At 33.9% G+C, this 17,707-nt stretch overlaps 4 protein-coding genes across 4 annotated transcripts; 1 reads left to right on the top strand and 3 right to left on the bottom strand.

The window, feature by feature from the left end:
- Positions 439-3,032, bottom strand: LOC18593688 (transcription factor ILR3). Its single transcript, XM_007021025.2, has 5 exons — positions 2,698-3,032; positions 1,545-1,607; positions 1,303-1,380; positions 1,050-1,212; positions 439-896 (listed from the first exon to the last, which is right to left on the bottom strand). The coding sequence occupies exons 1-5, from the start codon at positions 2,829-2,831 to the stop codon at positions 627-629; spliced, it is 708 nt and encodes a 235-aa protein (XP_007021087.2). The 5' UTR covers positions 2,832-3,032; the 3' UTR covers positions 439-626.
- Positions 4,110-5,420, bottom strand: LOC18593689 (thioredoxin-like protein CXXS1). Its single transcript, XM_007021026.2, has 3 exons — positions 5,177-5,420; positions 4,940-5,062; positions 4,110-4,416 (listed from the first exon to the last, which is right to left on the bottom strand). Exons 1-3 carry the CDS (start codon positions 5,276-5,278, stop codon positions 4,261-4,263), a joined length of 381 nt encoding a protein of 126 aa, XP_007021088.2. The 5' UTR covers positions 5,279-5,420; the 3' UTR covers positions 4,110-4,260.
- Positions 6,519-7,663, top strand: LOC18593690 (photosynthetic NDH subunit of lumenal location 3, chloroplastic). Its single transcript, XM_007021027.2, has 3 exons — positions 6,519-6,908; positions 7,060-7,346; positions 7,434-7,663. The coding sequence occupies exons 1-3, from the start codon at positions 6,632-6,634 to the stop codon at positions 7,530-7,532; spliced, it is 663 nt and encodes a 220-aa protein (XP_007021089.2). The 5' UTR covers positions 6,519-6,631; the 3' UTR covers positions 7,533-7,663.
- Positions 7,702-13,608, bottom strand: LOC18593691 (kinesin-3). The gene is made up of 17 exons (XM_007021028.2): positions 13,480-13,608; positions 12,545-12,796; positions 12,324-12,468; positions 12,124-12,233; positions 11,894-12,013; positions 11,566-11,769; positions 10,841-11,017; positions 10,689-10,763; positions 10,454-10,600; positions 10,239-10,377; positions 10,011-10,120; positions 9,741-9,902; positions 9,431-9,639; positions 9,068-9,149; positions 8,844-8,948; positions 8,651-8,755; positions 7,702-8,146 (listed from the first exon to the last, which is right to left on the bottom strand). Exons 1-17 carry the CDS (start codon positions 13,564-13,566, stop codon positions 7,967-7,969), a joined length of 2,409 nt encoding a protein of 802 aa, XP_007021090.2. The 5' UTR covers positions 13,567-13,608; the 3' UTR covers positions 7,702-7,966.

Genomic DNA, 17,707 nt, shown 5'->3' on the forward strand with positions numbered 1-17,707 from the left:
TTAGCAGCCTTACCAAATGAAAAAATCCAAAAAATAATTTTCTTAGAAGTCATATTGATTTAGACATTAGTATTGTCTTTTAGTCCAATTTTCAGACGCAAACTTAATTTATTTTCTTGTTACCGTATATTCCGAACTATTCTGATTTACCAGTTAGACCATAACCCATTTCCCATCTAATTAAGCAAGGAAAACAAGTTACTACACAAACAAGGACTACAATTCAAGATTTTGTTGTTAACACAACCAGGTAGATCATTAAATAAGTTACCTATGTAAGTTTCAAATAGGTAGACCCTTCGGCTAATGGTTCCTCCGTACCCCACTCAGAGCTCAATAGCTTCACTCTTTGGTTCCAAATTCTCTCTTTTCTGGTAAAGCTGAGGCCGATACGAATGCCTCATACATATAACCAGAGGGTTATAGAACAGAGAAACATAGGCCGCCCAATGAACTTATTAAATTTACATGTGATTACCAGCATCCAATCATCGGAATACAATGACAGTCACCCAACAAATCCAGTTAGCAAACTTCAGTGAAATCTAAAACAGCCCAGAACAATGACATAACAAATACACTTGTTTGGGTCAAAATGCAAACCCAAATCATTGTAGGTTGCCAGCTTAGGCAACTGGAGGGCGGAGAACATGATCCTGTGAGGTATCCACTGCTGCAGGTGGCATGAATTGCCACATTGCAACTCCAGGATAACCAATGAAAGGGACCAACTTGTTCCCAGGAGCTTGACCTTGGGCAGCAGCAAATGCAGCAGGGATTGCAGGTCCAGGAGGCATGAAGCTAGGTTGTGCATTCATGGTTTTGAGTTGCTGCTCCAGCCTTTCCTTCTCTGCCTTCAGCCTCTGCTTTTCGTCACGAAGCTCATTCTTTTCAGACTAAAAAAGAGAAAATATAGTTAATCTAGTGCATGGATATACCTGATGTTTCTTCAATCATTGTCAAGATATCAGCAGTTTGCAGATAGAAAATTGCATTCTAAAGATTCTGACAATTTTTTTACCAAAAAAAGATTCCCAAGTCAGCCTCACCTTCAACTCTTTAATCTTTTCCTGGAGACTTGAATTTGAATCCTTCAATTTCTGGGCTTCACCTCGTAACTGGGTCACCATTCGGACAGCATCAATCAAAATGGCAGCCTTGTCTGTTTTGGGAGGCCTTTCAGGTTCCAAAATAGAACCCAGTTCCATAAACCTGTTATTTACACCAACTGTTGAACATTCATGCTTAACAAAGAAACAGAGACAACTCAAAGGAAAGGCAAGAGAAGAGAGATGGGGTTACTTGTCATTTAGCCTATCCCTACGCAACTTCTCCCTACATGCTTTGGAGCTTGATGGATTGCATGATTCAGATCTAACCCTGCAACACAAAAAGAAACAAGCGATAAGAGATTCCTTTAATAAAAATGTTCTAAACCCACCAAAGTATCTAACCATTAAATCAGTTCTTAAAAACTTTCTAAACACACATGAGAAATAAGTGGCAAAAACCTACGTCATCAAGCATGAAAAACAGAACAGTACCTTTTCTTTGAACCAGATTCCTTAAGGCCATCCAAATCCCCAAATGAGCCATCATTTTCCACGCTAGGAACAGATCATACGACACAATAAAGAAAATATGAGACAGGACAAAAAAAAGAAACAAGATATCTGAGTATAAAAACATAAGCCAATGGTTAATCCAGACTTGCTCCTACCCTCCCATGGATCTGTATTATATATCCATACCTATCAACACTAAAACACTCAAGAAGCACACAGTGAAATCCTATAGTCTGTAATAATGAATGCCTAATCAAGTTCTCATGGACAACTATAATTGCATGGAGACACACTCCAAATGAACACCCAACTGCATCCTCACCAGCTCTAGTTTGCACCAAATATTTGTCTCTAACGAATGAAAAAAGATGTTTCTAATACATGCTTCCACATGAAGCTTTGTTTCAAATCCCACTTTCCAATAACGTTGCTTTCGTTTTAAGGACTTCTATGAAAAGTATGACCACAAAATCCAATTCATGAAAATGTGTTACAGGTTTAAAACACAAAATGCTCTGAAAACAAACATGTGGTAGAACGTATGATACATGAGAGCATGAATGGCAAATCAGCATAAACATATGACCACTCAAGCACTCACACACTCACGCACAACATTGTCAAGTTACATGGCATACATACAAACACCATAATCTAACCAAATGCACCAACTTAACAGGTTGCTTGAAACATAGGATCTCCTTCTATAGTTCAATAATTAACAACCTAAAATTAAGATGAACAATAGATGAACTTTATCGATTTGAAGAAAACATAAATTAATAACCATTTTTAATCACACCACTCTAAAAAAAAAACCCTTATTCCATTCAACAATTTTAAGATAAAGAACCAACTACTTCACATAATTTACTCAAAAAAAAAAACCCCAAATCTACTTCCCATATATACGCAAAAATATCCTAACTTTTCAATGAAAAATCGGTGCAAAATCAAAACTTTATGACAAATTCCGAGAAACCCTTATCAGATAAAACAAACCCGCCCACCTAAAATGACTAAAATAATCTCAAAACAAAGCCAATCTATTAAATAAACATTATTCAAAACCCTAATTCAAAATTAGTCAGCGAGAGAGAGAGAGAGAGATAAGAGATTTTTTGGGGGATACCTGACAACATTAGATGGGGCGTTGGTTGGCTGCGCGGGCCAAGAAAAACTGGAATAAGGACCGTCAGGGATATCATCGATCAAGTTTGCATAATCGAAGTGAGACCAATAATTAGAGTTTTCAGGTGACACCATTTCTCCGCTGACTTCGATCCTCGCCGGAAAGCTCAAAGGATTTTGTTTGATTCTCCGGCTTTGGAAAAGGGTTGGGGAGGGGGGTAAGGTTCTGTTTGGGAAGAGAGAAAATTAAAGATAGGTCCTTCCTTCAATTTTCTCGGGAAAACATAAAAGAGGGAGTGGGGGAGGGGGATTTGGGGGCTGAGGAATCTGTGAGGAAAACGTTGGGATTTGATGGCAGGTGGTGGGCCTTACACTTAGACCCTCTTTTGGGCCTTTTGGGCTTCAAAAAGCCCAGTTGGAAACTTGGACCAAAATTTGAATTTCTTTCATTAAATTCTAAGTCTAATAAATATTCGAAAGCAGCTCGTTTTTTTCATGTAAAATTAATATAATTAAATATTATATATATATAATTTATTTTTAGAATTAAAAAAATTTAGTAAAAAAATAAAAACCCTGTAAAAAAAACTCTAATAATTTTAATTTTAATTAATATAAAAAGTATTTTATTATATATTAAATATATATCGTTTCAGATCATGCGATATAAATTTTTGTTACTCTTTAATATAATAAATTAAATAACATAATGATAAACTTTTTGTAACTCTTTTATTTAATAAATTATATAAGTACCATAGTAATTAAGTAGGTAATATAAACAAAAGTTTGTGGGTTATTCTTGAATTTAATTAATAGGAAGTTGCTGCATGATCTCACTAAATGCAATGTTAGCTACTAATCTCACAATCATTGGTTTATAGTGCACATTTAGCTGTCAGCAATCATTATAAATTAATGTTCGAATCATAGCTCTATGTACTGTTAACATATTAGTCGGTGAATCAAATGTTATCATCTTGTTAATAAAAAATTTTAAAATTTTAAAATTTTTAAAAATAAATATTCAAAATTTTAAAATTATTTATTTTAAAAGATTTTTGAATTTTTATTTTTACATATTTATGAAATGTTACTATGTGATGGAGTGATGTTGTATAAGTACTGTAAATTGACTATGTTTAAAATATAAATTTATTTTTATCGAACTTGAATTTCGTGTTTCTTATAAAATAATACTTATAAGATTGAGACGATCATTCTATTAATAAATTAATAACTTTTTACTACCTTTTGCTTTCAATTCTATTGACAAATATTTAATTCATATACAATAAGTTAGGATAATAATGTAAATGCAATGAATATGATTATTAAGATTTTTTATTATTATTTTTAAACATATCGAGTCCCCTTCAACTAAATGTCAGAATCCACATAACTTACAAAGTATTGTCTACTTTAATGGGTTTATGGTTTTATCCATAAAAAACACACAAGTTAAAGGTGTAAACACGTAATTAAGGAGAAATTAAAGGGGATTAAACCCTAAAAACCTTGTTCTACAATATTGTCTTAAGGCATATGATCACCAAATTAATGTTTATGCAGCTTTACTGGATCGAATTTGGTGAGCAAAACCATTAACCCTTTTCCTAATCTCATCAGGATTTGCACCCACAAGCTTGTCAACCTGACTTCCTTGACTCATCAACAAGAAAGTTGGCATGGCCTTGATCTCCATCTTCATTGCTACTCCCTATTTAATTCCAAATTATTTCACAAAAAATATGTACATGTTATTGATCCAAAACAAATATAATTTCTAAAATAAAAAAGAAGACCCATAATTTTAATCTATATGAATAATATATATGTAAAGTGTTTATGTAAGTTTGCATGTGAGAACATGCCAAAATGTTCATTTTCAAGGGCCATGACCATATAGATTCAAAGAGAATATGATAAACAATTTAGAGTCAAGAATCATGTGAATCAATTATTTTCTGATTGGATTGTAAAACAAAACCTGAATTGACTAATCACCGTGGTCATATCCTATGATTGTTGAACATCAGATTTAACAAGATCACCTGCTAACTGATGAGCAGATCAAGAGATGTGATGAACTTGTTATCTTTTTTACTAAACTTTTAATGAGATAGTATGAAGATTTAAAACCTAATTAACCGTATTTAATAACTGCATATCTCTTGTTATGTTATATGGTTAATATGCATCATTCATAAATTTGACAAAAATTACTTTAGAAAGCAGAATACCTGCACATCATCCACATCCACTAAAAGAAACAGAATATCTTGGTAGCTCAAGGCCAGTTCTTCAAAGAAAGGATTCATGGCCACGGAGGGCACGCACCAAGCTGCTGTAAAATGTACCATAACCTGCAATATTACAGAGAAATGGAAAGAGTGCAGGTTTTGAATTTCGAATAATGTCCCAAACAGTAAGCCATGCAAACAAAGGTTTAAAGGGTGGGGAGAGGAAGAAAGACTTACAGGGCAGCCTTGATTATTAGCCTGTGTGATGTAAAAATCCCAAGACTCTTCTGAGTCTACTTTGACAACTCTAGACTTCACCACCTGAGTTTGCTTATCCATCTCTACCTTACTTCCACTTCTCTCTGGGGAATATGTTGGGAATTTATAGAGGGATTTGGATTATAAGGTTGTCAGTGCAATACTGGGATTAGGGGCATGTTAGCTTTGCTGCTTTTGTCTTTCCTCTTGTGTAATTCTTTATAATTTGTTTTGTTGCATGATGGGAATCTGATGGATCAATGAACGGCCCACTTTTGGGTAGCTACTCATTCTTGCATACCTGGAAGGGGATTAGCTTTATCCAATTCTAATCACTAGATATTTTCATTTTCTATTGGCTTTTCTACAAAGATGTCTCATTTTGTCTTAAAATTTTCTTCTGCAGAAGGAACAAAATGAGGTGGAGTCTAATTGTTTCAAACCTTTCCTATGTTTCCAATCAATCCAAACCAGGGGAAGAAATTTCCATAGATCTGAAGGCCTTTTTCCATTCAAGTCAAAGTTTTTGGCTTGGTGAATCGCTTTACATGCATTTTCCCATTTTTCAAATACATTTCTCATACTTTATACTGTTGAAGTTTATGTAACTTTGTAGTAGCAGAATTCAACTCATCCATCATTATTTATTGGGAATTACAAATCTTGGAGTCTAGCCTACAACATCCTAGTCTAGCTATATAAAACCAAATATGCAAAATATTCCAATAAAAAATTTTCTGGGTTAGTTTTTATGGTAGGTTCTAGGCTTTTGTAGCCTTATACCCACATGTTTTGCTCATTTCAATCAACCCAGGTCCACATCAATGTTCAAAAAAAATTTATCCTTATCACCAATTCCTGTGTGCAGATTCGTACAAGTTTAATAATGCTAAGAGGAAGCAACAATTCCCCATAAATCCTGCCTAGTGTTTGTTTTTTTGCTTTTCCACTCCAATGGCACAAGATACACATGCAATCAAAGCAGTGCCCTAGGCTTCTAGCTGTCAACTAGTAGATCTTTAACCGTAGTGCTAAGAGGCAGGGCAATACATGCTGTGTCTTGAATCTTTTGCTGCCAGCAAACATTCTGCTTTCTGTTGTTTAACTATGGATTTGGGTGAATTCTGCCCCTTGGAGAGAGGATGGTAAAAACCAGTTTTGCAGTGTGGATGATAGAGGTGACAATAAGTTTAAAGAAATTTGGCTTAAATTGCAATTTGACAATTTGTTTAAAGATATGGACTAGGTCAAAAGTTGGAATGGCAGACTATATTTTCAAAATGACCATACTATCCTTACTATGGATATGCTTCTGGTGGTCAGTAGTTTCCAACGCTTGCAGGAACGGATATAACTGAAATACAAAGAAACCTTTGTCTTATCAGTAAACTTGACACTGCAACTCTTCCTGAATTCTCAATTCTTCATACAAAAATGGTTCACTTAGCTAACTTAAATGGTATCACTGAGACCCTGCCAGCCATCCCAAAGCTTCCCAGCATTCAAAGAAGCAGGAAAACAGCGAAAATAATTGGATTTCTTGGCAAGAATACAGAAGACTTGAGAGAACAACCATTGCAGATGACCAGAAGAATGGCATTAAGCCTTGCCTCCATTGCTCTTGTTGGAACTTCTAGCAACAGTATCTCTCTCGCCGAAGATAATGGCTACTGGATTACTGATCTTCTACCTGTTCCTTCTGTCGAAAACAGTAAGCTTTCTTATGATCATTTGCTTGATAAAAGTAACTTCCATTTTCCCTGGTGAATTCCTGTGTTTGGTTTCTTTCTTGCTGGTGTTTCATTTGCTTGTAATATGAAATGTTCCTATCTTGTTCTAAGATATGAAAAGAAATGTGACAGAAATTGCGAATGAGAAGACAGGCACTCGTTCTTTTGTAAAGAAAGGACTTTATGTGGCTAATCTCAACACCAAAAACCGCATGTATAGGCTGAAGAAATATGCATTTGATCTTCTTGCAATGGCAGATTTGATTGGACCAGGCACCCTGAGTTATGTTAAGAAGTATTTGAGACTTAAGTCTACTGTTATGTACTATGATTTCGACAAAATCATCTCTGCAGCACCAGTTGATGATAAGCGACCTCTAACTACTTTGGCTAACAGATTATTTGACAGTTTTGAGAAGGTAAATCAATCTTTTACATGAAGCTTTGCCATTGATTTCAATCTTTGCTAAATGAAGAACTGCAAATTTTTTCCATTTTGTTAACAGCTCGAAGATGCTGCAAAGACTCGTAACCTGCCCCAGACAGAATCATGTTATCAGAACACGAAAGTTATTCTCCAAGAGGTCATGGATCGAATGGCTTAAAATCTGTAGAATTTGCTTTCTTCAATATTGGCAATATCTATATGCTTTGCACCATGCAGCTCCTTTGTCCTCGAGTACATTAGCATATATGAAAAGGGGAAGAAAGGGAAAATGGTGTCTTCATTTCATTTGGAAGGTAGGAGTGAACTTTGGCATAACAAAATAGAAGGAAAGAACAAATAAATAACGTGATTTAATAACATTACATTGATTCCATAAATGGAAAATGTTGAAGATATCAGCTCAGCACAAGTAATACAAATATAGAACTGTGAAGGGATTGCTTACTAATGATACAAATGCAATGACTACTATACAGATTACAACCCGCTTATGTTAGAATCACTCTCATTTTTCAATCTACTAATACTAGTAACATAGATACAGATAACTAAACAAGGGGAAAGAAACAAAAACATTTTCTTTATCAAAGGTCAGCCATAGCTCAAGCGAGAATCTGAAGTTCGCATGTTGAGTTGTCGCCGTGGAGTCCCAATCTCACAAGCATTAACCCTGGCTGCGAAACGCAGTGAGCAGAGGGACTCACCCACTGAGGAAGGTTCAGGAGAGATATTTACAAACATCAGGGTCTTTGAGTCTCCCCCTAGACAAGGCTGGTTAACCGTGGGGTAAAAGAAAATTAGATATGGTGTGGGCAAGAAACGGATATAATTAATACTTCCAAACAAAGGATAGTTTTTCTTTTTCTTCCTAGCAGATATTTGCCAGAAGGAAAAAGCTATAACATAGTCAACAAAAAGAGTACAGAGCGAAGGATGACAATCTGCTGCACAAGTTATTTTTCTAACTTACGGGCCATTGTAGTTAACACTTCAATAAGGCTGTGATATAAAACATGCACTAAATGTTGACATAAATGGCAGCAAGAAATTAGTAAAAGCTTAAAATGAAGAATTCGGCTGCACATCAGAAAGACTAAGAAGATCTTATTTAAGTTGAAAGGGCGTTTCAGTATGTTTTATTACCAGTTGAGGTATGAACTCCACGTTTTTCTAAGGCAAAGTCTAAAGATCAAAGGATATAATAGTAACTCCATATTTTCTACTGGTAATGCCTTAATTATATTGAGAATGGTAACTCTGTGTGTATACATTTACCTGAAGAAGATAAGTGAGCTTTGAATTCCTAAATGGTACATGATCCTCCTTCTTTGCCAAGGCGAATATAACATCAGCTAAAGATGATAGACTTTTATTGATGGCCTGAATAAGATAAAAAATGAACAAGTCAAAAAAAAAAAAAGAAACAGTTTATAACAAAACTAAATAATAAGTATTGTTAAAAAAATACCTGAGTCTCTTTTAACCGGTCCCCTGTTGAGCCACTCTTGGAAAGACGCTCACTTCCAGCAAGATCAATTAGATTCAGGACACCTTGTACTTGTTGTTCAGTGCTCTGGTAGAGAACAGATACATGGTCAAAATTATAATGCATTGCGTTGGATTGAGGAAGAAAAGATTGAGAGTGGAGTAGCATTATATTTGCACAGATTATAGCATTAAAAGTGCTTGTACCTCATTAACTCCAGTTATTCGCATTGTGAAAACAAAATGACTTCTTGATGACTGTTCGTTCATCTGGGTCTTCCCAACAGATCTGAATGAGACAAGCACAAACTTCATCATTCAAAATTCTTTCAAATAACCTTCAGGATAACAGTCCATGATTTATCTCTCTTACAAAGAATTTGAAAATTTCTCAAGTGAAATTTTCAACAAAACTAGCAGACAGTGTGGAGGTTGGATACATACATGTCAATACAGCCCAAACATGCATATTGAATGGCAACACATAAAACTCAAGAAAAGAAAACACAGTCAAATAGCTACTTAATCTAATAGAGAAGGCCAAAATGATGCATATTCTAAAGTGTTTACCTGCTTTGTGCAGCCCGATCTAAAAGATATGAGACCTCTCTACTGCTTTGAACATCCACAATAGTAAGATCTGAGACTTGTGTGTTTCCATTTGCATCATGTTTGATTGTATACTGCTTTCCAGCCACACCATTTTCAATTCGTGACACATCCCGATTTGTTGATAACAAATCACGAATTGTTTCATTGTATATTTCTAACATTGAGACCTGTGAACATTTGTTGAAGAAAAAGTTTAATAACTATCTAGAGAACATATGAATAGAATGGAATACAGAAAGAAAACTGAGGAATAAGAAATACTGCACACCTGCATTTCATATCTCCAGCCTTGAGGCTGAAGAGCTTGCCTAGTTTGAAATATTTGTTCCAATGAACGAGGTATCAATCCCTTTTCTTCTGGCTGTCCTGGTCTGCCCATCATGGTGTAGGTTTTACCCGAGCCTGTTTGCCCATAAGCAAAAATGCAAACCTGTGAAAAGATAAAACCATTGTCTGGTAAAGCATATATGATGCTACTACTGTGCATTATTGTATTTAACAAAGTCCTTGCAACATTCACATATAAACAGAAGCTAACCTTATAACCATCAAGAGCACTTTGGACAAGTTGCGATATTTCTACAAAAACTTCCTCTTGTGATGCATCAGGCATAAAAACCTTGTCAAATGTGAAAGAGTGCTTCTGCCCTGATAAATAGACAAACATTGAATGAGTCTTTAACTTTGGAAACAAGATTTGATAGGTAATAAAATCATATAGCACGCTATAATATATTTTTATAATTCAAATATATTGGATTGCTACCATTTTGTGTCATGTCAATGCCTCGTCCAAGGTATTCCATTGATGTGGGATAAGAGACAACCTTCCCCTGGTTACTTGAACAATCGTCAGGCAACTGAGGCCGCACTCTACAAAATACACGGATGTTCCCTTTCAATTCCTACAATCAAGAAATAAGTCTGTTAGGGAAATATATTTGTGGTAATGCTAACACAAGATATAGTTCAGAACATTACCAATATAGTGTTATGCAACTTCTTACGTAACTTCTCTCCTTCTGTAAGTTTAAATTCTGCATCTTCTAAGCGATTTTGTAACTCGTTTATAAGTTTCTTTTGCCCTTCAAATTCAAATCTTGTCTCAAGTGCAGACATATCAGACATCTAAAATACAGAAAGAAGCAAGATTATGATAGGAAATAAATTGACTAGAATGATATAATTAGTTTTCTCAAAAGATAGATGAAATAACCTGCAATTTCCTCTCTGCAACTGCTAGTTGATCATGCAATATTTGTATCTGATTACCTTGAGACAAACATTTTTCCTATAAAGGATACATAACATATCAGAATATGTTCATATATAATGCCAAAGCAAAGTAAATGAGAAGCAAAACCTAACCTCTAATTCGCTTGAGTTGGTTGCCAACTCTTTGTATTTAGACACTTCAGCAGTTAGAGTTTGCACTTGTTGTTGATAGAGGTCACGGTCATCTCTAATCTGCCGTAACTCCATTCTAAGACATGCAACTTCATTCACCAAAGCATCTTTTTGCTTCATAGTCTCATCTTGTGAAGCCTAATCCAATTGATGAAACTTTTTTAAGAAATTAAGCCAGTATAGAAATATTCAAAAATAAAGAAAGGAAAGAATGGCCAACAATCTTGAATTTAGAACAAAAGGCACCACTAACCACTTGAGCCTCTTTTAACCCATATATCACTTCTAATTAGTTAGAGTAACCTAATTGATCATCAATTTTAAGTCTTCTACAAACATATGATTTACATCTTAATATTTTATTCACTTCAAGAAAAGCAGATCACCTCCTTATATCGTTTCCATGAAACTTTGCAAAATTTCAGAACTTTAAAGAAATCAAACCTGTTCTCCAAACAAAATTTTCAATTATGATATGAAATCTTAATTTTTCTAAGTTAGCAGAAATAAAATGTAGAAAAGAGAAGCAGCTGGCTTGAAAATTCACTAGGCCAAATCTACTATAGATAAATTATGACAACTAACAATCATGCATTGTGCTTAGCATGCCATAAGAAAAAGGCTAGATTACTGCACATGATAAAACTATGCAACAAGTGATGGCTTTCCCAAGCATGGAAACTCACTATTGATGAAGTGAGTTGATCTCGCAATGATTTATGCTGACCCCTTAAATTATGAAGATTCTCCACTATGGCTGATCTCTCCTTCTCTCCACGCTTGATGGTTTCATGAGCTGCATCAAGATCTGTCTGGAGTTTACTGTTATATAACTGTAAACTTGAGTTATACTCTTGCAGTAGCTTGTACATATCATTAATTGATGCTATCTGCAGTGTACAAGAATCACATAAGTACAAGTTAACAAAAGTAAACTTATAAATTGATGCAACAACAGGAAAAACCAAAGCGTAAAGAACTTTAGGAAGATCAAATTTTCATTCTTATATTTACCCTTTGATTAGCACCATCAAGCTCGCCTCGAACTTTATCAAGCTCTTCTGAAAGAGATGCTTGTGACCTTTCAGTATTAATCCTAGCTTCTTTTTCTTTAGCAAGAGAATCCACTGCAGCCTGATTGTCACATTCAAAAGAACTAATTATTTTCCAAACAGAAATAGACAATAATGAAAATTCTGACTAAAACATATTGGAATAAAAAAAAAAGATATCGCGATTCTTACCTTCTTCTCTGATTCTTCTTTTGCAAGCTTCTCTTGTAAGGAAGCCAAGCTCTTTCTAAGCTCCAAAATTATCAAATTCAGTTCTTCATCCTTGTTTTTTAGAGCCACCTCTACAAGGAAATACATTATTTTAGCTCAAATGAAAATTGATCAATACGATTATGAAACATCTAAACCACAGATAAATGAACGATTCATACCCATTTCAGAGCATCTCCTCTCAGTCAATTCCAAAGCACTCCTTAATTTCTCTTGCTCAAATGCATACTCTCCCTCAAGTTCTTGGAACCATTTAATGCAAAGCCTAAGCCTCTTTATATACTCCATCATATTCTCACATCTCTCCTGAATTACAAAATAAAGCAAAAATCAGAAACTAATTCCAACTAAACCACTATAAACACAACAGAAACACACTAACCTTATAGTTAAATTTGTTCTTGTATTTCATTTTCTCACTCACTAATGCCTCCACATCCTCTCTGGTGAACTCAATGCCACCACATTCTGAACCTGCATTACTCGCAGGCGCACTATTGGGGCCAAGATCTTGGGAGCCATTTACAAGTGAAAAAGCTAGCCGGAGCCTACCATTATTTGCAGTGCCAACCATTTTGTCAAATCCGAGCCTTTGTCCCTTCTCTCCACTCACCTCATCAGCAATGTAGTTCTTCTACAAATCCAATAAAAAATATTTCACTCAAAAAATGGGAAGGGAAAAAAAAAAGGTTCAGCTTCCATTTTTTTCTTTCCATAAGAATAGTAGTAAACAAAACTTAACCATTAATAACAATAGCATACAGATTAAAACTTTACATCCAGAAAAGGAAAATATCCAAAAACCGCAGGAAGTAATTGAGCTACAAAATTGAAACTTCGTCCCAAAAATTGGAAAAATAAAAGCCAATCTAAACCCCAAAACGAAAAGCAAAATGTATTTACTAAGAAAAAGAACATATAGATTCAATCTCTATCCAGAAAATGGGGAAAAAAAACAATTTTTAGATACAAACTAGACTTAAAAATAATATTAAAATGAAAAAAAAAAGATAATCATTAACAAAAAAAAAAAAAACCATGAAGATTGAATCTTTACCAAAAAATGGCCCAAAAAAAAAAAAGCCATCCACTGTAAACAAATTACTTGAAAAATTAATTAAAAGCCCCCAAAAATTGGGTTATAATAATCTTTAAGCCCAAACTGAAAAACAAAAGATACCCATTAACAAGAAGAACATAAAAATTGAATCTTTACCAAGAAAATGGGAAAGAATAAAAAAAAATAAACAACCTTCAAGACTTCAACGACAGACAAATACATTTCAATAGAAAAAAAAGAAAAGAAAAGAAACTTACTTTTAAAGGGCTTGGGGTGGCTGTGGAAGTTGGTGTTGGAGAGGGGTTGTGTTGAAATGGAGGTTTGTTCTGGTTCTTTGAACCCATTTTGAAGGACAGAGAGAGAGAAAGGGAAGCTGTGAGATGTTGGAGATAGTAAATTTGGGTCTAGCAAAGTGGGACCACGGATTGCATTCAAAGCTACCAATAGTGAATCACAACCGTTGCTTTTACTAGCAGGAAGATCAGGATGATGATGATCAAACAAAGGACACTCAGCAGAAATCAATCCAAAAATATTCTTTAATTTAATCCTCCCAAAAAAAATTAGATTTTTAATATGAAAGTTTCTTACTTTTTTGTTGGTAAAAATTTGATTTTTTGGACTGTTATTACCGTTGGGATTTGAAATTTTTTAAAGTGGGGGGATCTGGCGGAATTTTGCAGGGGTCTTGGTATGACAATATTGCCCTTAGTCATGTCAGCTACATATTTGTAAATTACTATATTATTGAGGTTAAAATTGTCCACTCAGTGCAATGTTGATAAATTTGGTCATGAAAAAGTCCACTTAAGAAATTTAAATTGAAATAAAAAATTTTTTAAATAATTTCACCACTCGAGTTACGCCAATTTACGATCGGATATTAATTTGAAGTTTATATTTAATGTACTGTCAATATATTTTATATTAATTCGTCAAATAATCGAGACATTCGTATAACATAAAACACAATATTTGATTTTTCCACATTTAGGGAAATGTTTTAACTTGTCCCACAACATAGTGAATGAATTTTGAGGGAATTGCATGTGAGTTTGGTGTGGCTAAAAGTAGGTTTCTTAGGTGACCTAAATCTTAAGCTACAAAAGTAGTTTATTCTTCAATAGTATACATTATTAGCCATAACATAGCAAAATTCTATATTCTTAAAAACTACATTAATAGAAAAAAATAAGATGATGATTGAATTAATGATAACATAAGAAAACAATGGTTGGATAATGTCAAAGATATATTAATATAAAATAGGTAGGAAAAAAAAATAATGTAGGAGAGTACTTCATTGAAACTTGAGATGTACTTAATTTTTTAATTCTCATAGTCTTGGTCTTACTTTGCATTGATCTAGGAGTTCAACAATTGCTTTCGGTAGATAAATAATAAAATTATTTAAAAGATAATGTTATTTATGTTTGTTATTTTATTATTATTTTATTGAAAAATAAAAAATATTTGACATGATATTTTCTTTCACTCAATCCGATGATGTTTTTGCCACCATTGATTATCCTATCTATCTCTTATAAGAGTTTGGATTATTTTGATATGATTTTGTTACAAGATCATTACTCTCTCTTTAAAAAGATTAACTTAATAGGATGTGTACCTGCTCGTGTATATAAACTCGATATAAGATTAAAACATCATATTTACTTCCTTTTAAAGAAAAACTTGAAAAGAAAAGATTTGTCAGTAGAGTAACCAAGCATATTTGTCCTCTTTTCTTTGCTCATACCCAAAAAAAAAAATAATCCTACCTTTTACTCTACTATACTAATAAACAAATATTTGTTATCTCTCTCTTTGCGTCAGATGGGTGTCAAGAATTTTTCACTTTAATTACACTAATAGGAACTTTTAGACATTTGATTTGGTGCAAAATATCAGTACTTGAGAAAAGAATTAAAGTTGCCGTCACACATGGGAAAGAAGGTTGGTTGGCATATCCCTTTGGTTTTTGGTACTCGGATGCCTTCTTGTGGTCCTTTTCTTCCTATGGGGAAGGAGGAGGAGGCTTCTCCTTTACCCATGTTTTTTTATACCATGCGTGTTGCACTAACTCACTTTCCATTGAAAAAGACTGCTATGGCTCCTCCATGGATATCATAGTTTCCATGGCTATTTGGTAACTTTCCAGCTTAAGATATATACCCCATAAATCTGATGAATTTTCTTTACCTAATAGACTAAAATGACTAGCCATCTATCTTCTCTTGCATATTAGTTTGATGTTCATGGCCTGCCCTTTTTTTGGTAATCTGTTATCATCTTTATGGGAAAGGTTTTGTCGGTAGCAATCGTATCATGTAACATCAATGAACAGTTCTTTACTCTATTGTGTATTATATATCATAAATCGGACATAATCTAGAGTTTATAAAAATTTATGTTTTTAACGTAACGATATCATTATCTTTTTTGAGATTAAGATTTAAGATCCAAATATCTGTTTATGATTTCGATATGAAACCGTAAAGCACGTTATTAATAAGTTGATAATATGTATAAACTCAATAACGACCAACAAACTCATAGCATGTCAACAAAGTTGATACAATATTTTAGGTGGAATTTGACTTAATGGGAATTGCCTCTTTGCCAAGCAAGTATTATCCTCCTCTAATACCTTCTGCTTTAACGTAAAGAAGATGAAAGGTACGGTCGTCTCCTGGTTAATTAAGCTTGGATCCTGCAATTCCTTGAATGCATGGTGAGAAAACCATAAGCTGTTAGGTGTGAAGAATTATGGCTTGGGAAATCGTTTGGTACACTGAGAAATTAAAAAGGTTTGGTTATGAAGTTGATGATCTCACCAATGGAAATTCACCCGAGACCACACACAAACCCTCAAATAATTGAGAACCCTTTGGTAAAATATTGATCCTATTCTTTAGTTCAACAACCGTTTGATGAGATCCATTGTCTGTCTGCATGGGCTGAACTGCAACAAGCATTTCCTATTTGTATTTTTTCATGCTTCTTGTCAGCTAGTACAAAAGTTCACTAAGTACTTTGGCTTAATCATTAATTTATCCCTCATCATGTGTTACTATAAAATTAACTACTTAATCAGTCAAAGAAACCCAATTAAGCTTTGAAGCTGCAGCTTTATCAGTTTCACATTATCCGCTAATCTGACGAGATTAGATCCTAATCTTGTATGTTATGTTTGGCCATTGTGTCTTGGATGCCTCTTGTTAAGCACATGGCAGATGATTAGAGCTATGGATTAATCTAATTGGTTATTCAGTTGACTGATAACATAGATCTGTTTAGCAGGTTAATCCAAGTTTTTGGACTACAATTGTTGGATCAAACTAAGATGGGAGGCCTGCAGGAAAAAATGAGAGAATGTTCTTTTTCAAGGTATGGGAATATGACACTGAAAACAACCTTAATTGCTGAATCTCATTAAATTAAACTCTGGATGGTGTTATGTCAGTTAAAATGCATCAGAAATGTCACATTCTGCTGCCTCCTAGTGTTACAGATGTGCCCTATGCAGTGCTCATTCAAAAGCCAATTTTTTAGGAAACTTTTCTCTTAAGTTTGCTGGTCTTAAATTATCTTTCAGGGAACTAGAGATGATAAATGAGTATTTTTTAAACAGGTATTTGTATTTATTCAATCTAATTTTATAAAATACGGATATTTTATATTCGAGTTTGAGACGAATTCAGATAATAATTTTACCGATGTACAAGGAATGATAGGGAAAAACAAGTTTTGAATGCAGAATCATCAGTATCTAATTGTCTTCCTTGTTTAACAGCTACTCATCTTGCAAATGAGCTTGGGATTATGCACAAAAGGATTGTTTATCATATAAAAGGAGAGAGGAGGAGGAATTTTCTTTCTCAGGAGAGAAAGAATGCTCAAAGAGAATATGAATCTGATATCTCTTTCTAACTGTCCAAAATAAAAGATTTGTGGCTTATTTATTGAGCCTAATCATTAGGCTTGTTGGACTTTTTAGTTTAACCAAAAGCATTATAGGAGACTAATGCATGATTTGTAAGATTCCCTAGTTCAATAATGGACTACCAAGTGCCAACTTGTCCAAAAGTTTTTTGATGGGCCTACTGGACTTCATTTCTTATATCTCCCACAGTATATAGAAAATTGAAAATCCATGATCATTGATCTTTGATCAGCCCTTTGGATTCTAATCTAGTTAAAATTATTCCCTCAATGTACTCCTTTTGTCTTCATTAGTACAAATCAGTAGTATTTGATCAAAGTGGAAGTAAATTGCTCCAAGATATTAGGAAGAAAAGGGAAGAGTTTTTTTTATTTATATAAATCAAATCCATACAAATCTTAACGTCTTAAATTGTAATTTTTTTAAAAAAAAATATAAATCTCGAAAATAAATTTAAGATAAAATTAGAGTATAATAGCTTGTTATAAAATACAAAAAAGGGTTCTCATGGGAAATTATTGCATCCACATTATTCTTCTCAC

Source organism: Theobroma cacao, chromosome 7 (genome assembly GCF_000208745.1).
Source record: "Theobroma cacao cultivar B97-61/B2 chromosome 7, Criollo_cocoa_genome_V2, whole genome shotgun sequence".
NCBI classification, from domain to species: domain Eukaryota; kingdom Viridiplantae; phylum Streptophyta; class Magnoliopsida; order Malvales; family Malvaceae; genus Theobroma; species Theobroma cacao.